This window comes from Oikopleura dioica, chromosome PAR (genome assembly GCF_907165135.1).
Source record: "Oikopleura dioica chromosome PAR, OKI2018_I68_1.0, whole genome shotgun sequence".
In the NCBI taxonomy this organism is placed as follows: domain Eukaryota; kingdom Metazoa; phylum Chordata; class Appendicularia; order Copelata; family Oikopleuridae; genus Oikopleura; species Oikopleura dioica.
Genome location: NC_137293.1, coordinates 16,375,198 through 16,396,631, shown reverse-complemented (window position 1 = coordinate 16,396,631; position 21,434 = coordinate 16,375,198). Strand labels below are relative to the sequence as shown.

Sequence of the window (21,434 nt, the reverse complement as noted above, 5' to 3'; positions counted from 1 at the left end):
ATTGCCAGAGTCGACTGTAAGTCCAAAGTTTGGAAACGGTTGTAATAATTGACGAGATTTGCAAACAACTGAATGCAGAGATACACTTTCTATCTCGCCCAGGCAAACACTCTTTGCGCCTATCGCTCCGTAATCGCTCAAAATCGAAATCAAAACTGACAGTCGATTATTCAAGACTTTGGCCGAGAGACTCTTCCTTGCTCCTACAAGTCAGTTCTGGCTGATTTCTTGTAGTCACATTCTAGTTACGTCTTGAGCTCTCCTATTAGCCTCTAATCCTAGATCAAGTATTCACAACTTTGGCCTAGAGCTACCTGTTTAGAAAACCTAAGTCTGGGGTGCGAAACGGGACCGGGGCAACGGGACACTTGCCCCGTCCCGTGCCCCGTTTTGCCCCGTTACGGGACCGGGACGGGACGGGACACCAACAGTATTTGCCCCGTTTTGCCCCGTGTTTGGTCGTATTTTCGCCGTTTATTTAAACTTTCTAAGAATGTCTCTAGAAAGGACAAATTGAATATTTTTTTAAAAACACGTTAAAGTGGACCATTTTCAATTAAAATTTCTAGACGTAGTTATTTTTTTTCGCTCTTTTGATGGAGGAAATTCAAAAGCCACACAAAATGGTAGAGCAAGCACCAAGTACCAGTAAAAAAAGAAAACTCAATGAACGATTAACACAAGCTGAAGCCGAGACAATAATTAGAGAAAATAAAGGAACTTGGAAGCCACTGACTCATACTTGCATCACAACTGCAAAGGCGAATTTCCGCTCATCGGAAGAATTTAAACGTAAGCAAGAAGCACAAAGCGAAGAAGCAGTACTGTGCTCTTTTGAGGAACTAACACTGGACGGGTCATCAACTTTAATTGCTCGATGTACATCAGCCGAATGCAGAAAAAAGTTGGAAGAGAAGTAAGTGATACTTTTCTATTCTATTTTCGATTCTTTATTCAGTGGTTTTTCACCTATTGTGGTGGAACTCATCGGTATTATGGAAAACATTTCGGCAGACATTTCAAAGCATCATTTCTCGGTCCGACTTCAAAGTCTAAATTGCCAAAAAAGAGCGATAGTCAACCATCTGGTAGGATAGTAGAAAACAACATTAACTGTATAAAAATTAGCTGCGTCATTCGCGATGAAGAAATACATTCCAACTCTGTCTGATACAGATGTCGAAAACATCCGAAAATGTCAAGCAAGACTCGTTTCGAAAGAATGCGTCCCTCTCAGAAGATTCATGATGTCCGAAATGCAAGATTTATTCCGAGAAATCGTGCGCGCAGTGGCGCCAGAAAATACTCACGAGGACATTATTGACAATATTGTCTCGAAAATCAGCACTCACCGTGACACACTCAAACAATGTGCCGAAGCAGATGCGAAAGACCTCGAAAAAATGATTGCTTCAAAGGCAGAACGTATCGCGAGATCGGGCTCGGCATGTCTAATGGTCGACCATCAAAGCCTTAAAAATAAAGGTTCCGATACTCAGAATGTAAGCTAATAAATTATGAACTACGTCTAATTTTTATTTAAGAAACGTCTTGGCTTGATTCTATGCATAACAGATGAATTCCTCAACGTTTATAAATCCTTGCTCACCTATCTGCCGATTGGATCGTCCGCAATGGAAGCGAACCTTGAACCAGTCAAGTCAATTTTGGCCAAATATGGAATCCTGGAATATGTTGAGAAAGGGTTGATATGTATAGTGGCGGATTTCGCCGCGCAGAACCTATGTCGGGCGCTAACTTGGAACCATAATGGATGCTGCGCGCATTCTACAATGAATCTGCTCAATCGAACGTTTACTCTTTTCCTCAGCGAAAAGTAAGTTATAAATTAGTGGTATTAGAGTTAAAAATCACTTAAGGGTATACACTCTGATATAGAAAAATAATAAGAATATTGATATGAACTTAAGGATATGGCCTCTGATATTAAAAAATGCTAAGAAAATCGATATTTCTTTAAGGGTATACACTCTGATATTCGAAAAATCGATATTCATTTAAGGGTAAACACTCTGATACTATAAAAAGCTAAAAATATCGATTTAAACTTAAGGGTATAGACTCTTGTATTTAATAAACCTTAAATATCCATATTTACTTAAGGGTATAGACTCTGATATTAAAAATGCGTAGAAAATCGATATTCACTTAAGGGAGTTCACTCTGATATTCAAAAATCGATATTCACTTAAGGGTACACGCTCTGATATTATAAAAAAGCAAAAATATCGATAGAAACTTAAGGGTATAGACTCTGATATAAATAAATGCTAAGAAAATCGATATTTACTTAAGGATGTACATCCTGATAAATTTTCTTTAGATCATCTGACGAATTTTTGAAGGCGAAAAATATTTTCTTGATCGCGGATCAAAAACACGATAACATAACGTCTGCTCAATACCCAACTCTCAATTCATACCTACGAAGAACAGCAATTAGTGAAGAAGCAAGGCGGAAACAAGTCGAGCTCAATTACGAGCTTGATTACGAGGCGGACAAAGATGAAAATGGCGAGTTAGACGAAGACGACGATATTTCGCAACGATACCAGTACTATCCATCTCTTCCAAAGGATTTTTAGTATCTACTCGGTATAGAAAGATTATAAAGTCATTCAATGTAAGGTTTTTCTTCTAAATCAGATTCACAAAATTTAGTCGCTGCTTGTGTCATATGATGCAATCGAGCGTCTTGACTCGTATTCACATCCTCAAAAACACCTTCGAGTCATAGAACTTCCCGACAAAAACTTTGTCGAAGCGACTGTAACTGTGCTGAAATCAGTTGCCAAAGTAATTGATACTTTTGACTCCGATAATAAGAAAACCGCGGGACTTTTGTACGAACAATATGTTTCCTTGGTCGTCTATGCATGTGATGGAATCAAAAACTCAATCGGATACAAGCGTGATCTTTGGTTTGTTTGAAAAAATACGGTTTTTACTTTTGTTAAGCGAAGCGTTGTTGATTACTATATTCGAACAGTTGTTCCAAGTAAACGTTGATCGACAGGGAAATCGAAAAAACAACCGAAGAGTACAAGCGCGATTTGCATCCAAAGAGCTGGCGCAAATTTATTGCTGGCTCCCCCATAAATGGCTCGATTTCTATGAGTTGAAAGAGGCATTGAAAACTGTGAAGGAGTCAGCGATGTGCGTTGAATTCATCAAAGTCATCGTGGAATCAAATCAGACTGAAAGCGGAAAAAAGAGCCTTATTGACAAAGCGAAAGATTATATTAGAAAAATTGCGTCAGCAATCGATGTTGAAGGCGAAACAGAAACAGAAGTCGTTACTGAAACACCTTCACAAGAAGTTCAAGGTTATTTCAAATTTTCTCCCATAAAAATACTCTGAAATTCTAGGTAAATTTGCGCGACTTTACACAGAAGATGGATCCAGACCTTCATCACCGAAAAAATCAAACGAAAAAGAATCGAAAATAGACATGGAATTTCGCGACTACGAAAGTCTCGGAGGAAAGGGCCTCTGGAGTAATTGTAAGTTGTGAATAATTAAATTAGCTTCTCTATTTTATTTAGTTGAAGCGAAAATGAAGTGCGAAAAAGTGCCGGAATGCCAGTGGCGATATAAATTCTGGGTTGCGAACAGTTCTCGATTCCCAATCTTAGCAGCTGTGTCTAATTTTGTAAGATTTTTCTTCAACACTTCTTATCAAATTTACTAGTTATACCGTGGTTCAAAAGACAGCACTTCACTCTTGGAGCGGACCTTTGCTCTGGCGACCTCTTTCTACTCAAAGCAGCGGAATGCTCTTCTTGCGTCTACTGTAGAAGCCTTTATCAAATATGGATTTAACGAAGAATTCAAGGCTCATTTATCAACTATTTAATTTTATTTTTATCAAAAATCTTTTATTTTTTTAATAAAGAGTTTATATTTCCTCTATCAATTTTAAAAATTGAATCGAAAAATAAACGGGGCAAACGGGACAAAACGGGACGGGACGGGGCACTAGGTGCCGAAAAATAGCGGGACGGGACGGGACGGGACACCGGCACTCGTTGCCCCGTTTCGCACCCCAGACCTAAGTCAGGGTGTAAAAGATTTTCAATGGAAAGCCGCGCAGCGGCTTTATTAAAAACAAAGCCGCGAAGCGGGTTTTCAAAATAGCTACTTCAATCTTTTTCAAGTTCTGTCAGACGAAGCCACTTTGCGGCTTCGTTTTCAAAAGCCGCTGGTTGGCTTTTCATTTTAGCTTTTCAGACCCTGACTCAGGTTTTCTACGCAGGTTGGTGAGCCCAGGGCGAGAGACTTTTGGTTACTCCTACAATAGTGTCCTATTTGAATCGAGTTACAGTCACATTCTAGTAATCCTTTGAGCTCTCCAAAGACCCTCTAACCCTAAATACACAAAAATACGATTCAGGGAGTTTGACCTTGGCCCCCGTTTTTCGCCCGCCGCGAAAAAATGATTGATTTTGATGAATGTGCGTTATTTTCGCGAAAACGAAAATCCCAAGGTCTTTTTATAAAAACTGCCTTGTGACAAATCCTTTTGGCGAGGAAGAATATAATAAAAAAAATCTCAAGAGGTTAGAGGCCACTTTTTTCAATTTGGCTCTGAGAGACAAATTGAAACAGAATTGACTGGCGCCAATTTTACACCATTATCAATTTAGATTTCTTCAGAGAGCGCGGCGCCACTACAAAAGAGCGATAAATTTGAGGGTGAGATTCAGACAAAATTGAACAAATATACACAAGCAGCGATTCTAGTGCTGTATCTTTTTCAGCCAGCGAGGTAAAATTCTGTTATAATTCATAGAATAAGGGTTAAGGATCCCCCCAGCGTTAAGGGGTTAGGGTTAGGTTAGGGGTTAAGGGGGGTCCTTAAATTTATTGAAGTGATTTTATGGATCAGGGTTTTAATTGGCCGGTAGGCCAAAAACAGCAATCTTATTGGTTATCCAAAAATGCACTTTCTAAAGTTGGTTTAGGTATGGGGCCTCTTATTAATTATTTCAAATAATTTATTTGTAATATATAATATATTATATATTAAAAAAAAAAGCATTTTTTTTTTGCTAAAATTGCTTAATTTCCCAGAAAGAACAAGGTGAAAGATCGAACTCTAGCTTTTCAGGTCAGAAAACAAGAATTTGTTCGAAAACTCGAGCAAGTCAAGAGTTGTCAGTCAGAACTCCCCAACTGAATTGAATTTATTCGTATCGTGGTCGTTTGAGCATGGCTTGTTTGGTCACCTGTCAAGTTGCCTCCCCAAGCGCTTCTTCCGTTCAAACAGCACGGTAGAACTTCTGTCCAAGTTTTTTTTTCTTCTTCGTTTCGAGATCAAACGCGACAGCTCGACATTTTTGAGCTGCATATCTTTGCTACTGAATTCGAAATTCGTTGAAGATCGGCGAGCTGTGTAAGCTTGTATTTTTCGAGTGGATTTAGCCACTTGAAATGGAGATATTCAGTGCAGCAATCAACAAGCTGCATGTCTCTGTCTTCTTTTTATTCTTAGATTAGACAGTACAATACTGAATTGACCGCAAGGGAAGGTCAATAGCCTCATTTTTACGTCAGATAATTGTCTTTGCTTGGCAATCTATGAAGAAAACACGAGCCAGGGTCCTGGAAGAGCTTTGATAAAAGCCCCCTAGCGGCTTTCTGAAAAACGAAGCCGCAAATCGGCTTTGACAAAACTACTATTTCAGAACATTTGAATAATTCTGGCGAAGCCGCTTTTGCGCTTCGTTCTTTAAATAGCCGCTTTGCGGCTTTTATCAAAGATCTTCCAGGACCCTGTCTCAGGTTCTCAACACAGATTGCCGAGCCAAGTTTTGCATTCTTTGTTGGATTCACTGTCTGACATACAGAAACGAAAGAGGACGCAAAATTGTCTCATCAGTAAATCACTCTCTCTTTCTCTCTCAGTATGCCACCCACGCATTCATCCCTCGACCGGTGGCGCAAACCTGTTTATAGACTTATTTTTCTTTAGTGATTTTCTCCTGTATATTTTGAGCCCAAAGACCCTTGCAAGGTTACAAATTGTCTAGAAAGAGAAGCTGTTCAGTAGCGGCGGCAATGAGTCAGATTTTGGGCACACACGACCACACAAAGGAGCGCCACCATCACATTCAGATCCTATCATTCAGATTTTGGCATCGATTTTACGAGCGGAAACTTGCATCAGAACTTCATTCACCAAAGAGCCAAGCTGCCAGTCCCACTTTTTTGAAATCAACAAAGAGAAACGAGCAGAACAGAAAATCAAAGATGCCGTTTTGGAGCAGACCCAAGGTTGGAGGAACATTTTTAATAATAATTTAATAAATAAATGATCAGGAAAAGAAGACGCCGGAAAAGGTCGGGATCAGAAAATAAATAACTCTACGGAGAAGCAAAAAAGAAAGCGAGAAAGAACGGAGAACAACAAGGATTTACCAAAAAAAACACAAAAAGGCTTCAGTAGAATATAAAGTAATCTTTTATAATGCTAAAGATAATATAAACAATATATAAACAAATATAAACAGAAATAAATAATATATAAACAAATATAAACATAAATAAACAATATATAACAAATATAAACACAAATAAACAATATATAAATAAACATAAATCAATATAAATAAACATAAATATATGATATATAAATAAACATAAATGAACGATGAATAAACATAAACAAACAAATTTCCACTCCCAATCGCTTGTTTTGCAGAGAGAAAACTCGCTCGTAACTTTCGAGAATTTGAAAATGGCGCGCTCTGATTGGCTGATTTTGTCAGGAGGGGGCGTCCTCAGCCAGTCAGCGGCCGCGCCGATTGTCAGAACGAGAGAAACGGGATAACTACTGTATATTTACAATTTTACGTTAAGTTAAAGATGCAATTATTCAGAGAACTATGAAATGAAGACCTAAGAGAAAATTAAAATGAACGAACTCGGCTGTTCTGTCGGTTGTTTCTTTGTCCACCCTGTCCGTCAAGAATCGCAGCCAAGGTAGCCTTCCTACCGTCAGAGCCGTCTTACACAATCGGTATAATCTCTTCTTTCGAGATTATCTTTCTCCATTTTTTAAATTCTAGTTCGGGACGAAAATGGGACCAAATACAAAATACACTTGAGCGAGCGCGCAGAATGGCAGCACTCTTCCCGAGAACAGGATCAAATTGACGTATTCTACGCTAGAACGCGATCTGGCGAAAAGTAAGAGACACTGTTGGGCATTCTCTTTTCAAGGATTTCGTGCATGCTCGCCCAGCACCAAATACACGCTTCTTTTTTCGCACGGCAATGCGGTCGACCTCGGACAAATGAGCTCGTTTTTCATCGGACTGGGTAACTCGGAAACGAATACTGCTTTCGCTTACTTTTGATCGCATTTAGGGACGCGACTCAAGGTCAATATTCTGAGCTACGACCAAAGCTCGGGAAAGCCAAACGAGTCAAACTTGAACAAAGCTTGCGGCGCGGCGTACGAAAAGCTACTCGAGAAATATAATGTTCGCCCGGATCAAGTCATTCTTTACGGACAGTCAATCGGCACAGGTACCATTCTATTTAAATGAAGGAAGATTTTTAAATTCGCAATCGTTAAGTCCCGACGACTGATCTAGCAACAAAAGTCGACTGCGCCGCCGTTGTGCTTCACTCGCCCTTGTCTTCAGGCTTCCGAGTTCTGTTCCCACGGCAAAGAGAACATGGATTTTTGACGCTTTCAAAAAGTAATTAATTGCAACCACGACGCTTGTTATAATATTATTACTATTCTAGTGTCGAGAAAGTGCAACGCGTGAGGACTCCGACTTTGGTGATTCACGGGACAGAAGACGAAGTAATTCCATTCATTCACGGAAAGCAGATTCTCGACAGGTGCCCTAAACCACTGTCACCACTTTGGGTTAATAGTAAGTCCGCTATATTCTGGTGAAAAATCTTGACTGAGCCTTAGAAAACCCAGTCAAATCCCAGCTAGTCAAAATTTTTCTCGAGAAATCGGTTCTCAATCTGAGTTTTCTCTCTCTCTCTCCCTCTTTCAGACCTCTCTATAAAAGCCGACTCGAGATTCGCTTATTTTTCGTTTTTTGAAATTGAGAGAAATTGAAAATCTAGATTTCGCTTTTTGAGTTATTTTTATAGAGAGGTCTGAAAGAGAGAGAGAGAGAGAGAGATTATTTTGAATGTCGTTTTCAGAAACAAAAAGAACTCAGAGCAACAAATGCGTGAAGAAGCAGCCGCTTTCCAGAACGAAATCGAGGAGTATATTTCGCAAAATGACAGGTAAGAACTCTCGCAAATGAATATGTTTCAACTAACGATATCTAGTCTGCGAGAATTCGCAATCGAGGGTTATTGCTCGTTTATCCGCTCTTACGCCGCGAAAGAAGAGTGACAATGTATAATATCATCGTCTTTGTTGGAGCGATTTCTACTTTTTGCTACTCACAATGAAAGAGTTTTCCAAATGATCTTCTGTTTCTTATACTTCCGCTGTCTGTTATATTTGAGCTAGATATTATTATACTAGAGTCAGTTCTATTAAAACTAAAAAAGAATGGAGGAACTGTCGGCTTCGGAGGAGGGCTCTCCTAGAGCAATCAGGTCAAATTCACCGAGCGACAGAAGCAGGCTGAAGTTAACCCCAACCTCTCCGAGCAATTCGGACAAGGTAAGACACCGAATTCTAGCGCCGTTATAAAACGCATTCAGGTCGACTCCTCGCCCGAGTCTCCTCCCGACCTGGACAGTGCGGCCGATGCGACGGCTACATCCTCGAAGGCAAAGAACTCGAGTTCTACGTCCGAAAGCTCGAGGCCAAGAAGGCGAACCAAGGTAAAACAGCGAACTCTAGTACAGACTCTTCAACTAGTTAAGGTCCACACCTTTGAGCTCGACGAGGAGGATTCGGCGGTGGAGGAGGGGCAGCCACTGGGGCAGGTGGAAGAGGGTACATCCGGACTGGAAGGGATAGAGGTGAGAGACTGACTTTTATTGGTGGTGGTGGTGGTGGTAGTAGGGAAGGGTGAGGATAAAAGCACCAGAATTAAATGGCATGGGGGTTGCATGTGTGACCCGTATGGGCAAACCTTGTGTAAACTCTGAAGAGTTCCTTCCATGTCAACCTATTCTGGTGCAACATTCCTCACACCTCTCTACCACCACCACCACCACACACACACACACACCACCCACACACACCACCCACACACCACCCACACACCACCCACACACCACCCACACACACACACACACACACAGACACCACCCACACACACCACACTCACAACACACTCTCACACACACACGTGGTGGTGGTGAGACAGCGCTAGAATAAAATGGCATGGGGTTGCATGTGTGACCCGTATGGGCAAACCTTGCGTAAACTCAGTTGAGTTCCTTCCATGTCGACCTATTTTGGCGCTGTCTCACCATCCACCACCACCACCCACACACACACACACACACACACCACCCACACACACACACCACCCACACACACACACACACACCACACTCACACCACACTCACACTCACACCACACTCTCACACACAGACACAGACACTCATCACACATTTTACACAGTTACTCATCACACTCTTACACACAGTTACTCATCACACACTTACACACAGTTACTCATCACACACTTACACACAGTTACTCATCACACACTTACACAAAGCCGCTAACATGTTTTTCTTGAGGCTGCCATACGATCACTGAGTGCAGTCTACGGAAAGAAAAAGGAAACCTTGGAAGAAAAGAACTCGTATCATTTTTGGCGGCCATGCGGGAGAAAGGATTCGAACAATTTAGCGAAACAGAATACGATGAAGATGTGATAAAATGCACGGTACGCAACCTCTTCCACCTGCCCCAGGTTTCCTCCATCGATAAATACAACAAATTTATCGTCCGAGTAAATGATCTTGGGGGTCATCTAGATGAGGACAGAGGAAAGAACAAGCTCTACCTCCTAATTTCCGCCGCTAAGCATCTGGCTACGGATAAGCTAGAACAGTGGCACCTCCGACCGGGACTCCTCCCAACCTTTGGTGAACTCTCTCCTAACCCCAGCCAAGCCCTCAGCCCGCTGGACAGGTTTCTACAGACACCGAGGCCCTTGGATTTCGAGACCAACGAGATAACACCGGTTCAAGAACTAATGGAGGAACACATCAGTAAGGTGTATCGTAAGAAAGAGCAGGCGAGGGACATTAACATCGAGATTATAGAGAACGGAAGAATCAGGAAAGGGGTTAGGATATATATTTAATATAAAGTGTACCTGTTTACATAAATTTACCCCCTATTAGCACAGTAGACTGGTATTACAGTCGTACCTGGCCCGCGTTCTTGATTAAATGCAATGGTCGGGGAGCCTCGCGACGCTTAATGTGCATAGAAATGTTCCCCCGGAAGGCACTCAATTATAAAAAGGATCAACGGCTACGCTCCACCTATTTTTATATCTCAACAATAAAGGACTGCATGCAACTGTGCCGCGGACACAAGGAAATCGAAGATATAATGCGAGAAGCCTACATGGCACCAGACACAATGGATGAACATGCAGCGCGTCTCACTTTGTTGACGAATCCAGAGGATGCCAACAAGTTCCTCGATCTTGACTCACAACTAGCACGACAACACTTCGCTGTGGCGATCCGACACTATTTTAGATCGGAGAAACATGTGGAATTTAACAACACGAACTGGAACTTATTTTCTGCCGAGATCGACCCAGACATCGAACACTATCAAATGGTAGGCTTCTCGCATTATATTTCCACGGCACAGTTGCATGCAGTCCTTTATTGAGATATAAAAATAAGTGTAGCGTAGCCGTCGCTTCTTTTTATTATTGAGCGTCTTTCTTTTGGCGAATCAATGAAGTTCTTATTTTAGACAGACGCTATGTTCAAAAGGAGACTCGACGCAGCAATCAAGCAGTTCTCGCAGCGGTCGCAAATGAATCTGTTTGCCGGCTCCACGTATTCCTACCAGAAGAAAAGAAGAAGAAGCGAGGTGATTAGTATATTTCATTCTATAATTATTCTTATGTTTAAGAGTCCGAGTGCGCCCGAGCCCAAGCGGAAGGAGACTACCACTACCAACCTCGACACTGCCGACGTCAACACCCCCTCTACCAGCGCCGATGTCCCATCAAGCAGCGGCGATGCCCAGATCCGCGATGCTCAAGGCGATCAAGATGACGAGGTAATCAAAGTATAATTTGCTCTTATTTAAACACTCTTTCAAGGATAAACGCAGCAGCACGGCATCCTTGGCTATCAACGTATCCGACATGGAAGAAGAATGAATTACTGCCAATCCCCTCCACCTGACACCAATAAAAAAAAAACAAAGAAAAAAAAAACGATTTTTATTTTATTTGGTTTATAAATATAAGTCGAGTGTCCAAAGTGAGACGCAGGCTTTAGTGGATTGAGTTTTCTTGTTGATTAAGTCGGTACTGAGTTGTTTATTAAGCAAATAAGAAAAGCTACCATAAATGCAGCCTCAACTAAACCACGCAGGTTGCAATTTTGAAAATGTTTTGCAGTGTATTTTTCCATTTAGCATTGATTATTATTCAAATATTTCGCGGTTAATAGGCGGCTTTAAGGTTGAGCGCAGGCTAGAATTATGGAAGCGGAAAGATCACAAACACCAATTAATTCCGTCAATATACTTAGCGATAAGACCGTTGATGTTTTTTGAGTCTATTAATCTGGCAACAGGCTTATGCATAGAAAACGGAAATCCCTCTTCGAATGCGTTCTGTGCACTGATTTTCCATATATATTTCGAGTGGGTGAAGCTACCGAGTAACAGAGTTAGAACATGTCTACAGATAGAAACACACTCAACCTTTACGATGTTATTCACCAATTCAACACACAGATGCTCCAATTTCATAATAAAACGCGAAAGCTTGCTATTCGAATCGATGAGCTTTTGAGACTAGAGACAGATAGAGAGGCAGGGCTCCGAGCAATCAGTGAGTTTTTTCCTTAACAAACATTTTTTATCAATCCATTTAAGGAGGACTTGCCGATGGAATAGACAAGGATTTTGAGGCAGCAGCAATTTTTGAACAAATCCTTAGTGGATCAGACGACGAAATATCAGTGGATGAATCTGATTCATCCGAGTCCGACTATGATGACAGTGATGACGAAACATACACTCCATCAACACCACCACAAACTCGAGGTAACGTTCGGTCTCGACCGACGCCAGTCAAACCGTCAAATTCACGAGAAAGACAAGCTAACTACGGTACAAACTTTTATAAAACTCATTTTTGATTCTTTTTTCAGGTTGCAAGAGAAAACTGGAATTCTCTTCAGATGAACAGCCTGCAAAGCGTCATAATTCTGCTGGATCTATGTCGCATGTCGAATCCGAGACGCAAGATATTTTCGACTCTTTGGAAGATAGTCAGTCTGGCTTTCGACCAATTTCTCCCAATGCTGCGGGACCTAGTCATGAATACCCTCAAAGCCAGAAATGGCAGCTTCGATCGCCAATGATTGACCTTAAAGACAGAGTCAGTCCAATCTCTTCTTCCAAATCATCCCCTGAAAAAGGTCGAGCTTCTCAAAAATCTGAAGCTATGGAAATCGTTACAAGTGTCATCGATTTTAACAAAGATTCTGAAGCTACCGATAATTGTGAGTAAATTATAAATTTCAATCGTCTGATAGATTAAATAAGCCATCATCGATTTGACAGTTGATTCTCCTCAGCAAGAAGAAATGCGGGTGGACGGCCCTCCGGAAAGTAAATTCTCTATCTTTATCATAAACTTAAAGCTGATTAGTTATCGACCTAACAATTGACGATTTCGAAAATGACTCGGAATTTGAAGAACTCGCTATTCGAAATAATGAGGAATTCGAAAGAGAAGAAATGCGACAAATCGTTTCCGAGTATGAAGGTATTACTTCTCCCGCAAGATCGGATACCATCATACACGCAAGACTCACCCCATATCTTCTTAGCGAGTCTGATGACGAACCGTCTGATAACTCGGTGGTCTCCTACGATGATGGATACAACGGAATCCGAGGCCAGTACCTCTCCCCAGAAGAAGCCGAGCTGCTCTTCGACAGAGAAATAGAAGACCTTTACGAAATCTTGGGTGTCACTTACGAAGATCCTCCAGCCGCGCTCTCTCCCTAAATACTCCTTTGATATTTTCTTTTCTTGTGGTGAAAAAAATCTTGATCTTATAAACTGTTTATTTGTTTCAATAAACGGATGCGGTGCGAAACTTTGAACTTGTTCCAACTTTGTTATAAGCTTCATCACTTTGATATTTAGGCACTGAAAAGAGCATTGGTATATCTTATTTTAGCAAGCATTTGCACCTTATTTTCATTCGAGAAAAATGAACCGATCAGTCCCAATGTCTGACGAATTTCCTTTTTTTGACATTCTCTGCGATATGAAAGATGAGTTACTTTCCGGTCAAAACAGACTCGCCCAGTTTGTCGGTGGTGGACTTGCTTTATGCATTGTCTATTACTTCTACTTCGTCATTTATATTTGCCGAATGAAGACTCGAAAAAGAAAACCGGTCGAAGATAGACGAAACAACTCCCTTGTTATTTCTGAACCTTTTCCTGCACCTAATGCCTCCTGGGTTTGAATAAACAACGAAAAATTGATATTGTGATTTTATTGAAAATTCTTGAAAAGGCAGGATCCGATATAAATAATTCGTTTGATGATTTACGCAGGCAATGTTTTGGAGAGCGATATGTTAAATGAACGCGTGGAAAAAAGGCGGTATAAATATACAGAAAGACGTAAGGTATCAGTGGAAAACGCATAGTTTATCTATCAAAAAATTACCAAATGAACTGGGAAATAAGCAAAGATTTGATCGAAAAGTTTCCGTAGAAAACGAAAGGATAACAAGGTATTTTGAAGAAAATATAATATACAATAATATTGAGAGAGTTTTGATTATTTGTTTTTGAAACTGAGTTAATTTTTTTCCGTGTAAGGCTATTGGTGAAATTATTACTCGATTTGAAAGAAGAAGAAGGTTATCATGACTGTGGCGGGTATTTACAAGTTACTTTTGAGAAACCTGAAGTTTCCTTGAAAGAGAAGGCGGATGATTTGACTCGCGAAGTTCGACTCTTCTAGTTTGTGTCCATGAGTTCATCTAGGCGCTCTAAAATCTAAGTCAGATTCGATCTATATTGGGATAAATTACCAGAAATGAGTTGTTTGAGCGCCAAAATTTGCTCAAAGTCTACCCAGATGGGAGCATCCAAGGTTCCGCCGACTTTGCCTTAATCAATGAGTTAAAAAAGAACTTTAGCAACTATTTACCGTAGCAAATGCTGAGTGTGTCATAGAGCTTCAGAAGCTCGAGACGAGTCATCATCTTGATGGAGTGCTTCGTCAGGTGTTCTTCAATGGCAGTCAGCGGTTTTCGCTTTGATATTTTGCTCATCTTTTTGGAATGTCTGGGAAAATTCTTTGCTTCTTATCAGTGGCGATTCTCAAGAGAAAATAGCTTTTCTTGCTTTTTTTTCAAATCTGATCTAACGACCTTGTGCAAGGACGCGCGCCTTTAGGTAATTTGCCATCAAGAGTGTGTGGGCTGATTTAGGCGAATGGAGTTCAAGAGCTGCAGGGCGCGCGAATTTTAAGCACTCCCGCTCAACCCATTTTAGCGTGGGTGGTCTGATCGAACCATCAGATTGATGGCTGTGATTCCTGGTTTCGCTTCTTCATAACGAAAAAACGATGTCTTTCGAGAGGATCAAAAAGCTGAATATTCCAAACAAAGGTTAACAAGAGATTTTACAAAGAGATATTTCAAAATATTTAGTTTTGCCTACTGAAGAAGAAATTCACGAGCTCCAGACAGAAGACCGAATCCTTCTTTGTATCATATGCTTGCTATCTGTTTTGTTTTTGATTTTTCAATCATTGTAAAGATTTATTGAATTGGCTTATCTGAATATTTTATATATTTAGATTCTTTTATTATGTTTCGAAAATTCAATCATTACAGAGCAAATATCAGAGTAAGAAAAGACGAAGTATGTTCAGGCTGAACAAGTTTATAGAGACGAATCTTCCGTAACAAACGATTCTAACCGGTCAACCAACACACAGTCACAAAAAATTATAAAGAATTGAACGATCTTACAAAGGTTTATGCCTCATTTGACAACGCCAAAACTCATCCTTTTTTAGCTATTATTCCACCAACTGTTCTACCGATGCTTCTCTCTGACACTGAATTTCGATAATTAGCTTAATTTTCTTCCAATTTATTTCAATAGCATTCTTTGATTCGAAATTCATTAAGATATGTTTCCTCTCAACCTCCACCCAGTGATCAACTTTGGCGACAAAACAAACAAGCCAAACTCAAGCACTGTGGTGGATTCAACGATTGTGTCGACAAGAAGCGGTGACAAAATGACCAACCCGACCTCTGACCCTGCACAGCAGACAACGAATGTGGACACCGAAATCGCATCGATGTTCAGCAATTGGAGTAGACAGCAGATTATCGCAGTTTCAGCGGGCATTACAGGTTTTTTCAAAGACAAAGGCTAGCAATAGTGAAAGTTATTTAGGAGTCATCATTTTCCTTGTACTGCTTGGATTTCTCATCAGAAAAAAAGCGGTACGCATTCGAGCATTTGCGCTTACAATAAGACGACGATGGGAGAACTACGTATTCGATTTACGAGTGAGCTTGGCGAATCGATTGCTCTATGAGCAAAATGGTGAGTTTGTAGTTTTATTTTCTATCAAGATGTTTACAACTATCTAGTTGAAATGACCGAGAACAACGAGCGTGATCAAAGAACAGATGACGATTTGACTACAGAAGACGATCGACCTTGCTGGAATTGGACATGAAAGAGAAAGAACGCGTTATTTTAACTGAATAGAAAGAATTTGAGTGTCTAAATATTTCGTTTTTTCTCTATTAGACTGATTCGCAATGGAAGACTCCTCTTACGACAACTACCGATATGATTACATCTCATCAGATTACCTCACAGAGCTCTGTGCTAGAAAAGGTACATACAAGGACAATTTTTTTTCTTGAAACCTTCGTAAGACGCTGCGAAAGAACCAGCTGTAGAAGAACCGCATCTTCAACTCTCTGAGAACAACAACGGTAATAAGAAGTTTTTACTCAACAATCATTAACTCTCATCGAAGACGAGCGATACACCCTCATTCTTTACTGCCTTCTCGCTGTTGTCTTTCTCAACATGATCCTGACGATTGTTGTCCTCTCCACCGTCACAAAGAAAAGAAAAACGAAAAAAGCTCCGAAATCAACACGTTAGTTTTGGCTTCTTTGAGACCCTTATAAATGATTATTTTAGTACTCATCAGCGGCCCCCTTCCTGAAGAAATTTGAAGCTCTTTCCCTCACTGAAAACAGCAAATATCGAGTCTGACGAACATACTGATAAAACAATAATTTGTTAGAAATTTTGACTTAGAATTGAGAAAAAGAATATTCAGTATGATCCATATACCTCTTGGCCCGAATAATGGTTCAGTTGTCGAACCAATAACTCCAGAGCCAACCATCGAACCAATAACTCCAGAGCCAACCATCGAACCGAAAAAACAAGCCTTCAATGACGCCATTGCGCTTTTCATAACCCTGATCGTCTACATTGTGTTCGTCGCCTACATTCAGCGTAAGTTTCAAAATCATGGCGAAAACAAGGCTAATTTGGAAAATTAAGAAAGAATCAATCAACAACTCAACATCGCTCGTGGTCACAATCCGGAGAATCCAGTCATCGAAAATCAGCCACACATTGTTGCACCTGAACATGTAAATCCTCCATTGGAAAATCAACAAGCCCACGTCGGCCCTATCCCACTACGCGAAGCTCCTATCCCACTACGAGAAGCTCCTCTTATCGCGAACGCCCCGCAGAATCGTCAAGGTAAATTGAAGACATGGTCACTCAATATAAAAGAATTTCTTTTAGTTAGAAGAAATCGTCGACAACCTGCGCGCCTACAAATAAATCATGGACAAGCACGATATTGACATCTCATCTTTTGCTTTTTCTTCTCCTGCTACACACTGATTTACATTCTTACACTGACTTACATGTTTGAAACATAATATATTTTGACAAGTCGAAAACCTTGATTTTTGTTTTTTTATTTCATGACAGATAAGCATTCTTGATAAAATTTTGTATGGAATGATGTTGACGAAAGCAAAAGAGTTGTGGTAGAAACTGATGTTAGATTCGACGCTCGTGTTTTGTAATCTGACGAAGATGAGTGTACTTTATGAAAGTTTTACAGTAGGGGCATCGATTTGACATCTCTTCGTTGTCAATTGATCGTAGTTGTGCATGGCAATCAGCGCAAACGTAATGTTTGCATGGCATAGGATCCTAAAATCATTATAATAAACTAATTTCTAAGCATGTTACCATGGGTTTGTCTGTTTCGAAACAGACCACGCAAAGATTCCTTTCTTCCTGGGTTATTTTCCGCGAAGCAAGCTTCAGTTGACGAGCTTTGATGATGATGCTGCCAATACATGCTCCTCGAGTGAATGTTCTGCATAATTGTGATGGAATCAGTGCGTCTCTAGCGACATAATGATTATCGTTGATTTCAAACGCATTGTTTTTGAATTCAACCCATTCCGCAGGCGTAAATGGATAGTAGTGTCGTCGTGAGCATTCTCGACACTGACCACCAGGGACATGATTACCGTGCAGATCGCTACGTCGAATAACGCTTATTGACGGTGCAAGAGACGTTTTTTTGTAGCAAACACGACAATAAATAATTGCCATGTCGTCTGTGATGCTCTCAAGCTCAAATTCTCGCATTTTGCACGCAATCAAATTCTTTGTCCTCATCTTTCTTCCATTCTAGCGCCATCTTCTAGCGTATTTGAGCATGAATAATCAATTGAGCTTAGTCTACTGTGAAAGATCCGGATTATCCTCATTTCCGAGAATGGTCCTTAGAGCATGAAACGTTTTAGTTTTTTGATTCCTGGTCTCAATCCCTGGATAACTTTAGGAGAGATAAAAAAATATGGGCAAAATTACAAGGAGCTTTTTAAAGACGGAAAGCTTGCATCCAGAAATTTCATTTCCTATTGCAAAAACTTGACAGATGCAGTAGGAGATAGAAACATAACTGAAATAATTAATCACTATAACCTCCACATAGTCGAAGTAGAAAACATTAACAAAGGACGTAATATTAAACTAAAATTAAAAGAGGATGTTGTTTTAACAAAAGAAAGTCTGATTATTGAAATTCTTCCGAGCTCACTCTATCTTTATCCGTTTTCCTCCTTCATTTCCTTACTGCACAAGCCAGTGAAACCCCAATGTGAGCTTGACTACTCTCTCAAAATCAAAGGATTCGAAATTTTTGGCGGTCCAAGCATGGTTTTCGCGAAAGATCTTTCAAAAATTGCAAGAGATCTCAAATATGAGCTAAAGTTTTATGAGGTCATCCGCTCAAAATCGCTTTTAAATAAACTTTTGCAATCTTTTAAGCCAAAAGAACATGAGCAAAATCAAGTCTTAAATTTTTGTGTAAAAGGACGATTTGATCCTTTCAAGATCTGCGCTTGACTTGAGATATATCTTTAATGAAAAAGGTTTCGGGCAGATATATCAATGCTCAAACGAACAATGTGGATATGAAAGTGAGGAAAAGGCAAACATGGATAAGCACGAAAAGAAGTGTCTGACAAGAGTGAAAGAAATCATACCGAGACAACGTCCATATGGCTTAAGTGTTTATCCAATCATCGAAGCTATCGAATTTGGGTATCTTTCGGAAAAGATGCGTTCTTTTCGAAAATCGCGTTATCGTAAGTCTTAATAATTTAACAAATAATCATTTCTTGTTAAAGTCACGTTTGATATCGAAACCCTCGAGCGTAAAATTGAGATAACGAATAAGAAAACAACAGAAAATGCAGAATTACGTCTCCTTTGTATCGCGATAGGGAGCAACTTTGGATACAGTCGATTCTTTATACGTAGAGATGACAGCAATGATGCCGCAAAGCAACTTGTCGTCAAGTTTGTCGACGAGATTGAGTCTCTCGCGCTCCGCGAAAGACAATACCTACCAAAAGAACTGACAGATGTCATCGAGCATCTTGAAAATATTGTCATGAAGCAAGGTATTTAGTTAATGACAAGTGTCCTTTTTATTCTTTTTTCAAGTTCCACCGTCGAAAAGAGCGAAATTACGATACTTCAAGCGTGAATTACAAAATTATGCGACGATGGACGTTTACGGATTTAATTCAGCTAAATTCGATTTAAAAGTGATGGCCCCATATTTACTACCACTTTTGCGTGAAAAGTACAAGTCCAAAGTAAATGTCATTAAAAAAGGCTCGAGCTATTTCTCGATTTCAACTCCCCACTTTCAATTCAAAGACGCGTTGCTTTTCAATTCACCCATAAGATTAGATGGTTACTTGAAGCAATATGGGGTTAATGAGTCAAAATCAATCTGGCCATATGAAAAATACGCGAGCGTTATCGACATTATAAATGATCGAGAGTTTCCTGCATTCGAGGAGTTCTTTTCGAGTTTACATAATTCTCATTGCGATAAAAAGCAGTATGAAAAATGTAGAGCTGAGTTTTACCATAATCAAAAGATCAATCCAAACTTTACCATGGCCCATTGGCTAAAGCATTATAATTTAATGGACGTTAACCCTTTCGCGAAAGCTATCGACAACCAGTTTCGGGTTTTCTTCGATGTCTTTAAAATCGATCCATCATATTGTATGAGCCTGCCGAAATTCGCCATGGCCTGTGTATTTGAGAAGTTCTCGAAGACTTCTCCATTCATCTGTAAGTCAACCATCTTATAAATCATTTAACTCTTACTTAGACTCGTTTCACGAAAAATTTCGAATGGAGCATAAACTTCTTAGAGAAAACGTCATTGGTGGCCTCGTTAATGTTTTTTCCCGCTATACCGAACTTCGTCCAGGTGTAGAAGCTCCGAGAAACGCAAAGTTCGCTCCTAATGGCGATCCTTTTACCAGAGTGGTGTTTCTCGACTTCAATGCCCTTTATTTATTTTCACAAAAATGGAGATACCATCAACTCCAGGTAAGATTTTAATTTATTTTCAAGTCTAACATGTGAAATAGGAATAAGATGGACGAAAGTGGACGACACATTCTTCAGAAAGTCTATCATGTCAACCGGCAATAGTTTTGCTGCGCTGCAATGGCTTACTTTCATCGACGAATTTAGTCCGATTCTTGTCTCGTCAACTGGTGAAAGAATCCCTCTCGAGCATCAGTATTATCGTGGTGAGCATCAGATCGGTGACTATAAAATCGATGGATACGCGCAAGTTGATGGAGTTAATCATTATTTTGAATTTCTTGGATGTTATTTTCACACATATTGCCAAGATTGCAACCCAGGTGAAAGAGACTTACGATGGGAAGAAAAGTATAAAGTACTCCGCTCCTCAGGAGAAGTGCATGTAATGAGAGAGTGTGAATGGAAGGGTAGACGTATACTTAACCATACTCTAAAGGTTTCCAAATACTGGGGTCATATCTTCAAACTAAAGGAAACTGAAGACTCAATTCTCAAAGGTATAAAGAACAATAGAATCTTCGGATTTATTGTGGCTGATGTAAGTTGCCCCGATGAAATCTATAAAAAAATATCTTATATCAATTTTCCACCAGTTATTCAACGAATGATGATAACTGACGAATATTTGAGTCCCTACATGAAGGAACAATTCGCCAAACTCGGTAAAAAATGTCAACAAGAGACTGTTGTTCAGACTTTTAATGGTAAAAGTCTTTTTCTTTTGACCAGTCTCGCCAAATTTTACCTCGAAATCGGTTTGAAAATAACAAATATAACATCTTTCACACAATTTCGCGCTACAACATGCTTGAAAGACTACGTGGATTCAATCACAAACGGTCGGGTAAATGCAATCGTAAACGGCAAAGACTCGCTTGCGCTTGCTTTCAAAACAATTGGAAATTGCGGAGGTTTTGGAAAGGCAATAGAGCAAGTTGACCGACCAAATATGAAGTACAATGACGAGAAACAGCTTATGCGATCTATTGTTAAGCCAACATACAAATCTTCAGAACCTCTTTGTCAGGAGAATGGCGAGTACACTATTTCAGAAGTCACTTTTGATAAAATGAAAATCAAAGACGATAAGCCAACTGTAATGGGCGTTGCCATTTTACAGAACTCTAAATTACACTTTCTCACATTTGTATACAATTTTCTTCATAAGTACTTAAAGCCTGGATCCTACAAACTTAACTATTGTGATACCGATAGTTTGGCGATCTGTAAGTTTATTCATAGAAATCAAATATTATCGATTTTTAGCCT

The 21,434-nt window shown here is 39.9% G+C and overlaps 3 protein-coding genes across 4 annotated transcripts in view; all 3 read left to right on the top strand.

The window, feature by feature from the left end:
- Positions 1 to 4,701: 4,701 nt before the first annotated feature.
- The window catches only part of LOC145704574 (uncharacterized), a 30,581-nt gene continuing 13,848 nt past the window's right edge, over positions 4,702 to 21,434 (top strand). The window contains exons 1-3 of the mRNA XM_081782033.1: positions 4,702 to 4,790; positions 6,154 to 6,298; positions 6,344 to 6,364. Of these exons, the coding sequence (XP_081638159.1) occupies positions 6,275 to 6,298; positions 6,344 to 6,364 (45 nt within the window). The 5' untranslated portion in view covers positions 4,702 to 4,790; positions 6,154 to 6,274. The remainder of the gene's footprint in view (positions 4,791 to 6,153; positions 6,299 to 6,343; positions 6,365 to 21,434) is intronic.
- LOC145706181 (alpha/beta hydrolase domain-containing protein 17B-like) lies at positions 6,971 to 8,524 on the top strand (the record flags this gene model as incomplete). Its single annotated transcript, XM_081783704.1, is given in 9 exon segments — positions 6,971 to 7,043; positions 7,093 to 7,256; positions 7,258 to 7,345; positions 7,394 to 7,555; positions 7,606 to 7,692; positions 7,695 to 7,731; positions 7,781 to 7,914; positions 8,201 to 8,287; positions 8,333 to 8,524. Coding segments are annotated over 9 exon segments (909 nt in total), but the record flags the coding sequence as incomplete, so codon positions are not given.
- LOC145706180 (uncharacterized) lies at positions 8,886 to 11,356 on the top strand. 2 transcript variants are annotated; one of them, XM_081783703.1, is made up of 5 exons: positions 8,886 to 8,980; positions 9,714 to 9,862; positions 10,918 to 11,037; positions 11,080 to 11,229; positions 11,273 to 11,356. In XM_081783703.1, the coding sequence occupies exons 2-5, from the start codon at positions 9,797 to 9,799 to the stop codon at positions 11,330 to 11,332; spliced, it is 396 nt and encodes a 131-aa protein (XP_081639829.1). In that variant the 5' UTR covers positions 8,886 to 8,980; positions 9,714 to 9,796; the 3' UTR covers positions 11,333 to 11,356. The 2 variants fall into 2 exon arrangements, with proteins under 2 accessions (XP_081639829.1, XP_081639828.1); XM_081783702.1 differs by lacking the exons at positions 8,886 to 8,980; positions 9,714 to 9,862 and adding an exon at positions 10,327 to 10,776.

Excerpts from the sequence above, each read along its gene's own strand:
- LOC145706180 (XM_081783702.1), top strand. The coding sequence starts at position 10,405 with ATGTGCATAGAAATGTTCCCCCGGAAGGCACTCAATTATAAAAAGGAT. Across the intron at positions 10,777-10,917 it reads ACATCGAACACTATCAAATG|ACAGACGCTATGTTCAAAAG; the intron begins GTAGGCTTCTCG and ends TTCTTATTTTAG. Across the intron at positions 11,230-11,272 it reads AAGGCGATCAAGATGACGAG|GATAAACGCAGCAGCACGGC; the intron begins GTAATCAAAGTA and ends CACTCTTTCAAG.